Genomic DNA, 13,614 nt, shown 5'->3' on the forward strand with positions numbered 1-13,614 from the left:
ATTTATATCCCACCTTTCATATGAACATAGTTCAATGATAACAGAATTCTTTCAATTATATAAAATGTTTTGTTGTTGCATTTTGTTTAATGGAATTACTCCTTTTAATGGTAGAACACCAATTCAATTTGTAGGCCAAATCTAATGGATGCATTAAGCAAGCCATCACTGAGATATTTATTGAGGTATTCTACTTTGCTCCTTTATTTTAAATTTTTTATAAAAAAATTTATATGAAAATTCAATGAAAAATTTGTTTTCTTAGTAGAAATATTTATGCAAAGACTATCTGGCTGTTGCAATGAGCAACTGAAATCTGATTCAAACCTGAATGTGCATGGTTAAATCATGCATTTTCCTGTAAACTCAGAAAAAGAAGGATGTATTGAGACTTAATGGCCTGATTTACCTATATAGTTAAGCCAGGAGTCATTCTATACACAGTAACTGTGTCTCTAAACAATCTGCTGTGTGATTGTGAGGTCTTTGTATCACACTGAAGACCTATTGGAGAAAGCCTGTGGGAGATATAATGTTTTAACAACTGAATTTTAATTTTGTAAAGGGCTCTATTACAGAATTGTCCATTACTTTTGCTACAGATTGTCCACAGGACATTAGCTGCAATGTTGGGATCTTTGGCTGCCTTAGCTGCCTTAGCTACAATTGGTGATGTAAGTAGTAAGCGCTCCTATCTGTATTATTCAGAACTCTTGGCTACAGATTCTGGTTTAACTTTGCTGTGCCATGAAGTTTGTGTCTTTGCCTAAAGAAGATATCTGTACTTAAACTCCCAGTTTAGTAGGGCCACAGCACTGCAAAAACATATGTAAGAAAATGTGTCAACCAAGATAAGAACCATGGAAATAATTTTATATGTATAGTGGGAAAAGGCAGAATCAATTTCAAAATGCAGAAGGAAAATTCAGAAGAAATCTCCTCTAGTTTGAAGATGTAGGTCACAAATATTAATGATGGTATCGGAATAGAAATTTGCTGATTTTTAGGGCTCAGTTGCTTTACCCTTAGCCTTAACTCTGCTTCATTCCCATGTTCTCTGTGCACATAGCATTAGTTCAGCTCTCCTTTCTTCACAGCAAATCTGCTGATAAGGCTCAGCAAACAAAACAGTAAAGTCTGTTGCTAAGGTTGCCTGGGAGCCTCTGGTGGTCCCTGGAAATGTACAAGTTGTCTATCATAGGTTCCATTTGGCTGCCAGGCACAATTGGCAGCCAACTGGCTGACTAGGGCAGAGCTGCAGCCCCCAATTCCCCATGTTCATTGTCACTCAGTTTGTTTCCAAAAGTGGATCACTGGTTAAAAACTGGTTGATCAAAGTAACCTTTGAGAAGTTGGTTCAAAATTGAATTTCAAGAGTCTTTAAAAATGGATGGGTTGGGAAAGTACACAACAATGCTATTATCACATTATTATAATTGCCAAAAACAAAAACCCAAATTTTTCAGACTGAAAAATATTTCTTTTCTTATATGATCCACATATTATCTAGATGTTCATTTAGTAGTCCATCACTCCAGATATTTTGAAAAACACTACTTTAAAAAATTGTCTTTTAGCCCTTATTGTTTTAATTTTTTTCATCTGTTTCTCTCTCTCTATTTCGTTCAAATGCTACTAGTATTTTTGTCAGTAAAACTAAGGCATGTGCTTATACAATTTTCATTTCTTTTCATTTCTTTTAATTTGTGATCAATATTGTTATAAACAAACCTCATTCCATTTTACCTTTACCAATACAAAGAGGTTTCCAATCTGGGTTCCTAACAAAAATATTGAGTCATTTTCTTTAAGAAATTGTTTTATAAACTAGAGTTTGAATTTCCAAGACTCAATGTAGATAAAAAGATCAGTGTGATCCAGTGATTATTATACTCTTTAATTGCAGAAGCCGAGCCTGATCAAAGTAGTGGCATGGATTGATTACGAAACTCTAGCACTATTGTTTGGAATGGTAATTTAACATTTTTATGACACCTTAGAAGAACTGACTCTTTTAAAAAAATACTATATATAATCCCTGCAGGTTACTATCACTGCAGGAAGAGTTTCAGCATTAGCTCCTTTTTAAACTGTTTTGGCTTAAAATGTTAAGACTGAGTACATCCCAAACATGGCAGGGAACTGATCACAAGCTTGTACCACAAGCCTGCCAGTCCCTATTTTGGGATCTCCAATCCTGTCAGGCTTTTTGAGGGTCACCTTTTCCAGGGTTTGTGAGTATAGTTATCTCCCTGAGAGAAAATGTCTTACCTGGGGCAAGTAGTTAAACTGTTACCACCTCGTCTTAAGGTGAAGAAATGCTGTCTTTTCCCAACCCTCTTCCTGAATCTGAATGGGAAAGAACAAGTGACTGCTCTTCTCAAGAGCTTAACTTCTAAGCACATGGCTTTGGTTTCCCTCTCTAAAAAAGTCCAAGAAGTTTTGGGGCTGGGAGAAAACTCAGCATTGAATAAAGTTTGTCATTATAAAAACTATAGCAAAAGGAGCACTTGGGTAAGATAAGATATATATACAAAAACTTTCCTTCATCAGCAAAGAAAGAAAGAACTCGGGGTTCAGAAAAAGGGACCAAAAGAAATATGTTGCCTAGTACACTTTTTTATATCTTCCCTGTAATTTTACCACAATAAGTCTAGCTGTCCCAGGGCTTGTTGAGCAAATTGGATGTCAGGTCCAGTCAGAAAATCTGTTCCTACACTCCTTGTTATTCTGAATCCTGCTGTCAATAAAGATATTGCTAACTACCTCTAATTGCAAGAGCACATGGTTTTACAGAGATAGACTATTTCTACATCATCTCCTAGTCAACAAGCCATTCCATTTACAACTAGAACTTTACTGAATTTGCATCAGTTCAAGGATGGCCTTTTTTGAGCTAGTTGTTGAAAAAGAGCAATCTTCATTCTTTCACAATATACGGTAGATGAGAATGCATGCTGAGTACAAGATCTTGCTTTACATGCTTATAGCTTTTACATTTCTTGACTTTGGCCTCGTGGTTAATTATTATGCATAAACAAATAAATCTGATTTGGAAAATCTCTCCATTAACTAAAGGGAAAATTAATAAATGGCTATACTTTTTCTGTATAAAACACAGTTGGATATAATTTAGTTCCATAGCAGTCCCCTCTGAGAATATAAAACAGAGAATCTACAGAATTTTCACCCGGGAGGGCTAGATAAAGTGGGAGTCAGACACACTCAAATGTACATATGTCTACATTTATAGAAATATTTACTAAGTGAGTCCTCTTCCTATATCCTGTTTTTCTGAAAATGTTCAGTAGTGTAGTCATTTGGGTAAGGCAAAGGCCAAAGGCACTCATAATTGGCTACACAGACGTCTTGAAATACTAAGGAAATAAAAGTCACTCTTAGAGTACTACCAAAATGTAAGGATATAGCAACAATCCCAAAGTTGCAGCTTCTGCCTCCCAATGGCTAGCAATTTTCTTTTTAACTTGCATGGGAATAATTCAAACGTGTATCAATTTGGGGTTTATCCAAAAATGAAATACTTTCAGAAGAAAGATTTAGGAATATCTACTTGCCTCATTCATTCATTCATTCATTCATTCATTCATTCATTCATTCATTCATTCATTCATTCATTCCGTTTCAAGATCTTTTACTAAAGTGGATGATTGTTCCTATCCACTGTAAAAAAAAATCCCCCAAACAATTATTTTCAATGCTGAAAAAGAATTTGCACTGAAAATCTGTTCTGGAATTCATTTAATGACATTAGTTCACTAAAGGAAAATGACATTTTCAATTTCATGTGAAAGATTCTCCAAGAGTCACATTTACCTATGTAAAACAAATTCAAACATAGCAGCACATCTCTTTTAAAAGATTTCTGTCTTTCTAGATGCTTTTGGTTGCTATCTTCTCTGAAACTGGATTTTTTGATTACTGTGCAGTAAAGGTGAGTCTGTTTTAATGGTAAGTATTTACAAATACTTTGTATGTATATTACACTGAAAAGTGTATTTGATTCATTCTTGATTCAATTGCTTCAATTCTGCTCTAAGTAATGCTGACTGCCTTTGCAAAAATGCTAGCTTTCTTTTGTAAAGATCTTAGTCAATTAGATGAAATTTAGAGGTACTATTTTAGAAGACCTGACAAAGATTTAGGACACATACTTAATCTCTATTGCAGTTAATAGAACTTCCATGCCACTTAACTTCAATAAGATTGACAGAGTAGCTTCATCCATCAGGTGATGTCAGCATCAGATAGTGTTGAACAGCAGCCACACAGTGTCACTAAATATTCCCCAAATTTCATTCCCTTGGGAGTAATGGGACCCAGAATTCTGTACGTTGGCCCATTTGAGGTATTCTTGTTGAAAACATCTTGTCCTTTGATGCAGTATTTTGCCCAACTGAAGGTTACAATATATTAAACAGTCACAAGCATTTAAATATATAAAATATTTATCTAGAACTTAAAATCTTCTCTTGAGATCAACAGAATCCCTAATATTTGTCATGACAAGAAAAGCTGATCTGTTGAAATTTGCATTATGTCGTTGATCACCTTTATCTATTTTACTAATTTTTTTTTGCGTCTTTTTATTAGGCTTATAGACTTTCTCGAGGTAAGGTGTGGGCCATGATTATCATTCTCTGTTTTTTTGCTGCAATTCTATCAGCATTTCTGGACAATGTTACTACAGTGCTCCTCTTTACTCCAGTAACTATAAGGTATTTTTCAAATTGTCATATGTATTGCAGTACATTATCTATTTGATTGCCTTAATATTTTATATTTTTCACTTTGGACAAGGAATTAAATAGTTCTAATAGTCGTATAGGTATGAAGCACATATAAATAGAAGTAAAATGTTGTTGTTGTTGTTGTTAATTGTGAAGTCGTGTCCGACCCATCGCGACCCCATGGACAACGTTCCTCCAGATCTTCCTGTCCTCTACCATCTTCTGGAGTCCATTTAAGTTCATGCCTACTGCTTCAGTGACTCCATCCAGTCACCTCATTCTCTGTTGTCCCCTTCTTCTATTGCCCTCAATCTTTCCCAACATTAGGCCCTTCTCCAGTGAGTCCTTCCTTCTCATTAGGTGGCCAAAGTATTTGAGTTTCAACTTCAGGATCTGGCCTTCTAAAGAGCAGTTGGGGTTGATCTCTTCTAGGACTGACCGGTTTGAATGCCTTGCAGTCCAAGGGACTCGCAGGAGTCTTCTCCAGCACCATAGTTCAAAGGCCTCAATTCTTTGGCGCTCAGCCTTTCTTATGGTCCAGCTTTCACATCCATACATTGCAACTGGGAAAACCATGGCCTTGACTAAACACATTTTTGTTGGCAGGGTGATGTCTCTGCTTTTTAGTATGCTGTCTAGATTTGCTATAGCTTTCCTCCCCAGGAGCAAGCGTCTTTTAATTTTTTGGCTGCAGTCCCCATCTGAGGTGATCTTGGAGCCCAGGAAAATAAAATCTGTCACTACCTCCATTTCTTCCCCATCTATTTGCCAGGAATTGAGAGGGCCGGATGCCATGATTTTGGTTTTCTTAATGTTGAGATTCAAGCCAACTTTTGCACTCTCTTTCTTCACCTGCATCAAGAGACTCTTTAGTTCCTCTTCACTTTCTGCCATTAGAGTGGTATCATCTGCATATCTTAAGTTGTTGATATTTCTCTCGGCAATCTTAATTCCAACTTTTGATTCATCTAACCCTGCCTTTCTCATGATGTGCTCTGCATATAAGTTAAATAGGCAGGGCGACAGTGTACAGCCTTGCCAGACTTCTTTCCCAATTTTGAACCAATCAGTGTTTCCGTGGCCAGTTCTCACTGTTGCTTCTTGACCCACATATAAGTTTCTCAGGATACAAATAAGATGGTCTGGTACTCCCATTTCTTTAAGAACTTGCCACAGTTTGTTGTGATCCACATAATCAAAGGTTTAGCATAGTCAATGAAGCAGAAGTAGATGTTTTTCTGGAACTCCCTAGCTTTCTCCATGATCCAGTGTATGTTGGCAATTTGATCTCTAGTTCCTCTGCCTCTTCAAAATCCTGTCTGTACTTCTGGAAGTTCTCGATCCATATACTGCTGGAGTCTAGCTTGTAGGATTTGAAGCATAACTTTACTTGCATGTGAATTAAGTGAAATGGTGTGATAGTTTGAACATTCTTTGGCATTGCCTTTCTTTGGAATTGGAATGTAAACTGACCTTTTCCAATCCTGTGGCCACTGTTGAGTTTTCCAAATTTGTTGGCAAATTGAGAGTAGCACTTTTACTGCCTCGTCTTTTAAGATTTTGAATAGCTCAGCTGGAATACTGTCACCTCCACTAGCTTTGTTGTTGCTCAGATTTCCTAAGGCCCATTTCACTTCACATTCTAGGATGTCTGGCTCGAGGTCAGTGACCACCCCATCGTGGTTATCTGGGACGTTAAGCTCATTCTTGTATAGTTCTTCTGTGTAGTTTTGCCACCTCTTCTTAATCTCTTCTGCCTCTGTTAGGTCCCTGCCATTTTGGTCCTTTATCATGCCCATCTTTGCATGAAACGTTCCCTTCATATCTCCAATTTTCTTGAAGAGATCTCTGGTCCTCCCTATTCTGTTGTTTTCTTCTATTTCTTTGCACTATTCATTTAAGAGGGTATTCTTATCTCTTCTGGCTATTCTCTGGAATTCTGCATTCAATTGGGTGTATCTTTTTCTTTCTCCTTTACCTTTCGCTTCCCTTCTTTCCTCAGCTATTTGCAAAGCTTCCTCAGACAGCCATTTTGCTTTCTTGCATTTCTTTTTCTTTGGGATGGTTTTAGTTGCTACCTCTTGTACAATGTTGCGAACCACCGTCCATAGTTCTTCAGGCACTCTGTCTATCAAATCTAATTCCTTAAATCTATTTGTTACCTCTACTGTATATTCATCAGGAATATGATTTACTTCATACCTGAGTGGCCTAGTGCTTTTCCCTACTTTCTTCAATTTAAGCCTAAATTTTGCAACGAGAAGCTCGTGATCTGAGCCACAGTCAGCTCCTGGTCTTGTTTTTACTGACTGTATAGAGCTTCTCCATCTTTGGCTGCAGAGCACATAGTCAATCTGATTTTTGTGTTGACTGTCTGGTGATGTCCATGTGTAGAGCTGTCTCTTGGGTTGTTGGAAAAGAGTGTTTGTTATGACCATCATATTCTCTTGACAAAATTCTATCAGCCTGTGCCCTGCTTCATTTTGTACTCCAAGGCCAAACTTGCCTGTTATTCCGATTATCTTTTGGCTTCCTACTTTAGCATTCCAATCCCCCATGATGATAAGGACATCATTTTTTGATGTTAATTCTATAAGGTGCTGTAGGGCTTCATAGAACCAGTCAATTTCATCCTCTTCAGCACCAGTGGTTGGGGCATAGACTTGGACTACTGTGATATTGAATGGTTTGCCTTGGATTCGAATTGAGATCATTCTGTCATTTTGGGGATTGTATCCCAGTATTGCTTTTCCTATTCTTTTATTGACTATGAAGGCTACTCCATTTCTTCTGAGGGATTCTTGCCCGCAGTAGTATACCTGATGGTCATCTGAGTTAAATTCACCCATTCCTGTCCATTTTAGTTCGCTGATTCCTAAGACGTCGATGTTCAGTCTTGCCATCTCTTGTTTGACTACGTCTAGCTTGCCTTGATTCATGGATCTTACATTCCAGGTTCCTATGGAGAAAAAATCTTTGCAGCATCGGACTTTCCTTACACCACCAGATATATCCACAGCTGAGCGTCCTTTCGGCTTTGGCCCAGTCGCTTCATTCTTTCTGGCGCTACTAGTACTAGCCCTCTGCTCTTCCCCAGTAGCATATTGGACACCTTCTGACCTGAGGAGCTCATCTTCCAGCATCATATCTTTTTGCCTTTTAGTACTGTCCATGGGGTTTTCATGGCAAAGATACTGGAGTGGTTTGCCATTTCCTTCTCCAGTGGATCACATTTTGTCAGAACTCTCTGCTATGACCTGTCCATCTTGGGTGGCCCTGCATGGCATAGCTCATAGCTTCATTGAATTACGCAAGCCCCTTCGCCACGACAAGGCAGTAATCCATGAAGGGGAGAAGTAAAATAGCATACTATAAAAATAGAAGTGGAACCTGTAGTGAAAGTAAGGGTTTTTTTAAATTGCATGAAGTCTGACATGCCCTATTCCATAATCACACCCTAGTTTTTCCTTCCTTTAGCAATTAATAAACCAGCATTCTGAGGTAGATGAAGATGTACAGCTGTTTCTGAAGTATTATTTATTTTTTTGCTTTATTATAAAAAAATCAAACTTTCAGAAATCACAGTAATACTTGGTCAATACTTAAGCAAAAGCTAAAACCAATAAACAGTTTAAAATCTGTCTGCATAAAATAATTGCTCCTGAAATTAGATTCCCTACACTGAGTTAGCTATAAAGCACATTACTGAAGGCTTATCAACTAATTAAAAAGAGAGAGAATTTTCTTCTAATTCAGCCAACCAAGGTTATGATCACATTAATAGATCTGTGTGCCATGCTGAAGTGGTGCTATTGTCTTGATTTCGCCAAAATTGTCTGAAATGGGACCTCTGAAATGTGATGTTATGAAAGGTCTTTTCATGGAAAAAATAATCTGTGATTGGCACAAAATATTAGCTAAGTACTTAGCAGAATAAAATTATTTCCAAGTGGATCAGCACTATAAAAGTGTATGAGTGGCAATATAAAAACCATTGTTTCACAAAAGTCACTTGTGATTCTCTCAGGACCAGTGAAACAAGATATTGTACTGAGAGACAACAATGCTTTAAATCATATTGATATCTTTCTTCTGGAGTAAATGAAAACTGAATAATAAAAGAAGGAAGAGAACCAGCAAGCCAAGTTTTGCCAAAATTGCAGTTGGCAATCATACTGAGCTATTTTATAGGTTTATGAAGTTTTTTTTTAAATACTTCAGCAATCTTGAAGTTGATTTTAGTCTACCTCTCAGTGGTTAAAGATCCTGAGCTTGTCAGCTGAAAAGCTGTCAGTCCAGGTTCAAGACTTGAGTGCTGTGCAATGGGGTGAACTCCCATTCCTACCCCAGCTCCTGTCCTCCTAGCAGTTTGAAAACATGCAAATGTGAGTACATTAATAGGTACTATTTTGGTGGGAAAGTAACAGTGTTCCATATGTCTTTGGTGTATAGTCATGCTGGCCACATGACCACGGAAAATGTCTTTAGACAATGTTGACTCCCTTAGCCAAGAAACAGGAATGAGCACCGCCCCTAGAGTTGGATACGATAATCAATTGCATAATATAAACTTTACACTAGAGCAAAGCCTGATATGAAAATATGATTGCAAACAAAAGGATAAAGAAAGACTATTATAGTACAAAGTATTTTAGTGGTCTTCCTTTCTCTCTCTTTTTCACCCCAGCCATTAATTTCTGCTTACATATTTTCATACTATACTTTAGACATCTGCAACTATCACTAATATCTATTGGATCATTTGGATTACCTTTTTAAACAGTTTCTCTTTTTCTCAAAGAAACAAAATCTAAGTGTGCTTTGTTGGGTAATATGTTGTATATAAGAAAACCATTCTTGAATTTGATCAGATTTCTGCTAAGATTATAAATAAACAATCTTACACTGCTGGTATTCTCCAATTTTACTTTCCCAATCCAGTTTCAATGGCCTAATATCACACTTGGGATGCTTAGATAGATAGATAGGTAGGTAGGTAGGTAGGTAGGTAGGTAGGTAGGTAGATAGATAGATAGATAGATAGATAGATAGATAGATAGATAGATAGATAGATAGATAGATAGATAGATAGATAGATAGATAGATAGATAGATAGATAGATAGATAGGCAGGCAGGCAGGCAGGCAGGCAGGCAGGCAGGCAGATGCTTCTGTAGATAAATAGGTCCACCCCTCACTTTTCTGTGTTTCCTTGCTTTGGAGAGTTTTTTGTCTCTGAATCCAGATCACTTCCAAAATTAAACATAGTCTAGATTAGAACACAATGGTGAGATAAAGTCAGTCATTGAAAAAAAGAATTGACTGTCCTTTTTTATCTGCATGTCAACTCCAAACATGGCTCCCTGCACTCTACTTCATACAGTTCTTTTTCTACATGTATTTCCCCATTCCTTCCTTCTGTGTTTTTTTTTTACTTCAGTCAGCATCAGTCATAGTCCAACATGTTAAGGAATTATGGGCATCATACTCACAAGTTTTGTCTACTTCTGTTGTAGAGATGCCTTTCCCTCACCTGCTGTGTGTGAGAACAGAAGATTAAACAGTCAAATCTGCTTGATACAATAGTGGTTTAACTATGAATTAACTTATCTCCTCTTACCAAGTTGGCAGAACTCTTATCTTTTACTCTGTGGAAGTGATAAAACTAGCATTGTATGGTGATTTTTTTTCTGATAAGGCTCTGAAATGTTGATTTAATTGGAAACAATATTAAACACACTAATTTCTAGATTCAAATATTTTTTATCTACTTGAGTGTCTTGTCAAATAGAATGAGGAGGACATATTGAATGAATGAATGAATAAAAGTTTTCATATTATGGTGGGGATCTCACATATAGTAATACTTTTTTAAAAAAACAACAACAGAGTTTTAAAATAAATTATATATTTCTTCTCTTACATGGTTTGTTAACCATCCAGTCATTGTTATTGTCTTCCCCAGGCTTCTTTACTCCAATTTTAAAATTATTTTGTAAGCTCTTATTACCATGGTGATGAGGCTTAGTAGCAAATTCTCCTGATTCCCTGACAATAGGGTTTTACCAATGATGCACAAAATATGATCTTATTTCCTTGTTAGGTTTTATGGCAAACTCACTTTTGAAAAGAAAAGAGCCACAGCTCTGTTTAAGAAAAAAGACCCCATTCTTGCTCATGTTTCTATCACACTGCTACTCAACATTGGTTTTTCATATAAAACTTTTTGAAAAATTGGAAATAAATCTGAATCCAGAAAAGAATCCTGTAACATCATTTAATAGGAAAATTTACTCATCAGAATTGGTTTTATGGATGTTGCATATTTTTGCAAAATAATTTGTTCAGCTCCAGATATACATAGACATTCTTATTTTTTTAAGATACTCTGTGCCATCCATTTTAATTTGTTCTTCTCCAATCTCAAACTATAAAGTAGGGATGTACAACCTGTAGCTATCTCAACACTGCTGGACTCCAACCTCTGTCATCAGCATTATGCCTTATATTTTACAGAAGTTGTCAGGAAGCCCTTGCATTTCAGTTAAAAAACCTGACACAAAAACTATTATTTCTTCTGTTTTTGAATTGGAAGGTTGAGATCTTTAAGGATAATTAATGGAAGATGTATCACATATATTCCATATTGCACTTTAATTTTATTGGAGCAAAAATTAAAGGGAAAACTATGTTAATATTTAACATTAAACTCAAGCTATACAGATGATATCTTTTGCTATCTAGTTTACTCTTAATTTTTGTATGATAGTTCAGGTGCTCTTAATAGATTCTGTTTTGTTGTTATGTTTTAAGAGAAATATTATCTGGTATTTTCTTGGTGCAATTGCAGGTTATGTGAGGTGCTCAATCTCGATCCCAGGCATGTCCTGATTGCTGAAGTTATCTTCACAAATATTGGAGGGGCTGCTACAGCTATTGGGGATCCTCCAAATGTGATTATTGTTTCAAATCAGGAACTAAGGAAGATGGTATGTATTGCTCTCCGCTGTGTTAATTAAAACAACAACAACAAATCCCTATGTATAGATGCTGCTGTATATTATTGAATCATTCATTCCACTGTGTTGAAAAATAATCATATCCATTCTGACTCTGTTGCATATAACCAAACATTCACCTTTTCCCCCTCAGAATGTTTCTTCAAGGAATAACTTAAATTAGAGAAAAAAACTCCCCAAATCTTAAAGTTTAAATTATTTCTCATCATTAATATGTAGTAACTAACTTATTATCAAACCTTCAGGTTTATATCCACATTCTTGGGATTAAGTGGCAAAGAATCAATAGAATTTATTTCTGAGTTGATGCACCTTGGAATTGTGTTATATGGCATTGCACCACTGATATGGAGGTTTATTACCTTCATAAGATTATCTGCCTGCCTGCCTGCCTGTCTGTCTAGTTTATTAAATTTAAGAACTGTTTATCTCACTCTCAAGAGTGACTCTGGGTAGTTACAGGTAAAAGCATAAAAACCCTGTTAAAAATAATATTTACTTTATTTTATTTATTTATTTATTGGATTTTTACCCCGCCCTTCTCCTTGCGGACTCAGGGCGGCTAACAGCCTGATAAAAACAAATACAAAAAATACCAAAAATGATAGTAATTTTGTATTAATTTTCCTTTATAATCTAACCGGAAACAATAAAATTTTAATATAAATTTTGGGGCGATTTTTAATGGGGAATCCGGTCAGGAGCTAGTTGAAATAGCCATGTCTTAAGGGCGCGGCGGAAGGAAGGGAGATCCGGGATCACCCGGATCTCTGGGGGTAGTTCGTTCCAGAGGGTGGGACCAAGTACCAAGGGTGGGACCATGTACCAAGTTCAGTAAAAATCCTTTGTTTTTATCTTGTACAAGACATGAAATAACACATTTCTAATTGCCTGATAATAATACATTTATTTCCTTTTTCTGCATTAAGCATTTAAACTTTCAATTACTGGTACGTTTTTAAGAAACCTATCTTTTATAATTTGAAAAAGTGTTAACATTGCTGTGACTAATTTACATAATTGTAGTTTAATCCATCTCAGCTCAGACTGATATTGTGGGGACAGTGGGTAGGATCAGTAGTGTTAAATAGTTTATGTTCCATAGTCAATGATCTCAGAATGTAATCTACTGTAAAATGTTTTGTAAGATAATTATCTTAGCATTGGCATATGTCACAGATAACTTCATACAGAATAGGAAATTTTTCTGTCTTACAGACTTCAGACATACTGTATATCTGCACATTTGTAAAGGAAATTTGAAAGAAGACACTACAGTGTGAAAATGAAATAAACCACTGTCTTTTGGCTTTAGGCTTTAATATGTGAAAATGATTCATAAGAGATGTTGCAGAATATATGAGCATGCAAGCACAGTATCTCTTTAAAGCAACCACATCTTTTTTCAGACCTGCACAAATTTGAACTCATTAAAGTAGCATGTCATTAATATGACTCATTAAAATAGTGATGCATATTCAGATGCAGATATATTTTAAAGAAGTACTATTCATATATTCACCCAGATTTAAAGCACCAATCCTGAATATGTTTTGATGCACATGCAGCCCTTTTAGGCAATACTGTACAGATAGTTCTCATTTACTGACCACAGTTGGGACTGGCAACTTGGTTGCTTGGTACTGTACTCATAAAGTGAAATATCACATGTCTGTAATGGATCTATGACCTGCCTTTCACTTTGGTCCCTAAGTGAATAATTGCCATCGTTTATTGAGGCATCGTGTGTGATTTGTGATTTTATTTCTGTGTTCTCTATTAATTCTGCTTCTCAGAAGCCAGTTGAGAAGCATATAAATAGGAATTATGTGACCATGGGACATTGCA

General features: G+C 36.2%; 1 protein-coding gene across 1 annotated transcript in view; it reads left to right on the forward strand.

The window, feature by feature from the left end:
- The window catches only part of OCA2 (OCA2 melanosomal transmembrane protein), a gene marked incomplete at its 3' end in the record, with an annotated part of 172,849 nt that overhangs the window by 89,725 nt on the left and 69,510 nt on the right, over window positions 1-13,614 (forward strand). Inside the window, exons 9-13 of the mRNA XM_029283403.1 lie at window positions 603-674; window positions 1,907-1,972; window positions 3,896-3,952; window positions 4,612-4,736; window positions 11,598-11,736. Coding sequence (XP_029139236.1) covers window positions 603-674; window positions 1,907-1,972; window positions 3,896-3,952; window positions 4,612-4,736; window positions 11,598-11,736 — 459 coding nt within the window. The remainder of the gene's footprint in view (window positions 1-602; window positions 675-1,906; window positions 1,973-3,895; window positions 3,953-4,611; window positions 4,737-11,597; window positions 11,737-13,614) is intronic.

This window comes from Protobothrops mucrosquamatus, unplaced genomic scaffold (assembly GCF_001527695.2).
Source record: "Protobothrops mucrosquamatus isolate PMUCROS unplaced genomic scaffold, P.Mucros_1.0 scaffold77, whole genome shotgun sequence".
In the NCBI taxonomy this organism is placed as follows: Eukaryota; Metazoa; Chordata; class Lepidosauria; order Squamata; family Viperidae; genus Protobothrops; species Protobothrops mucrosquamatus.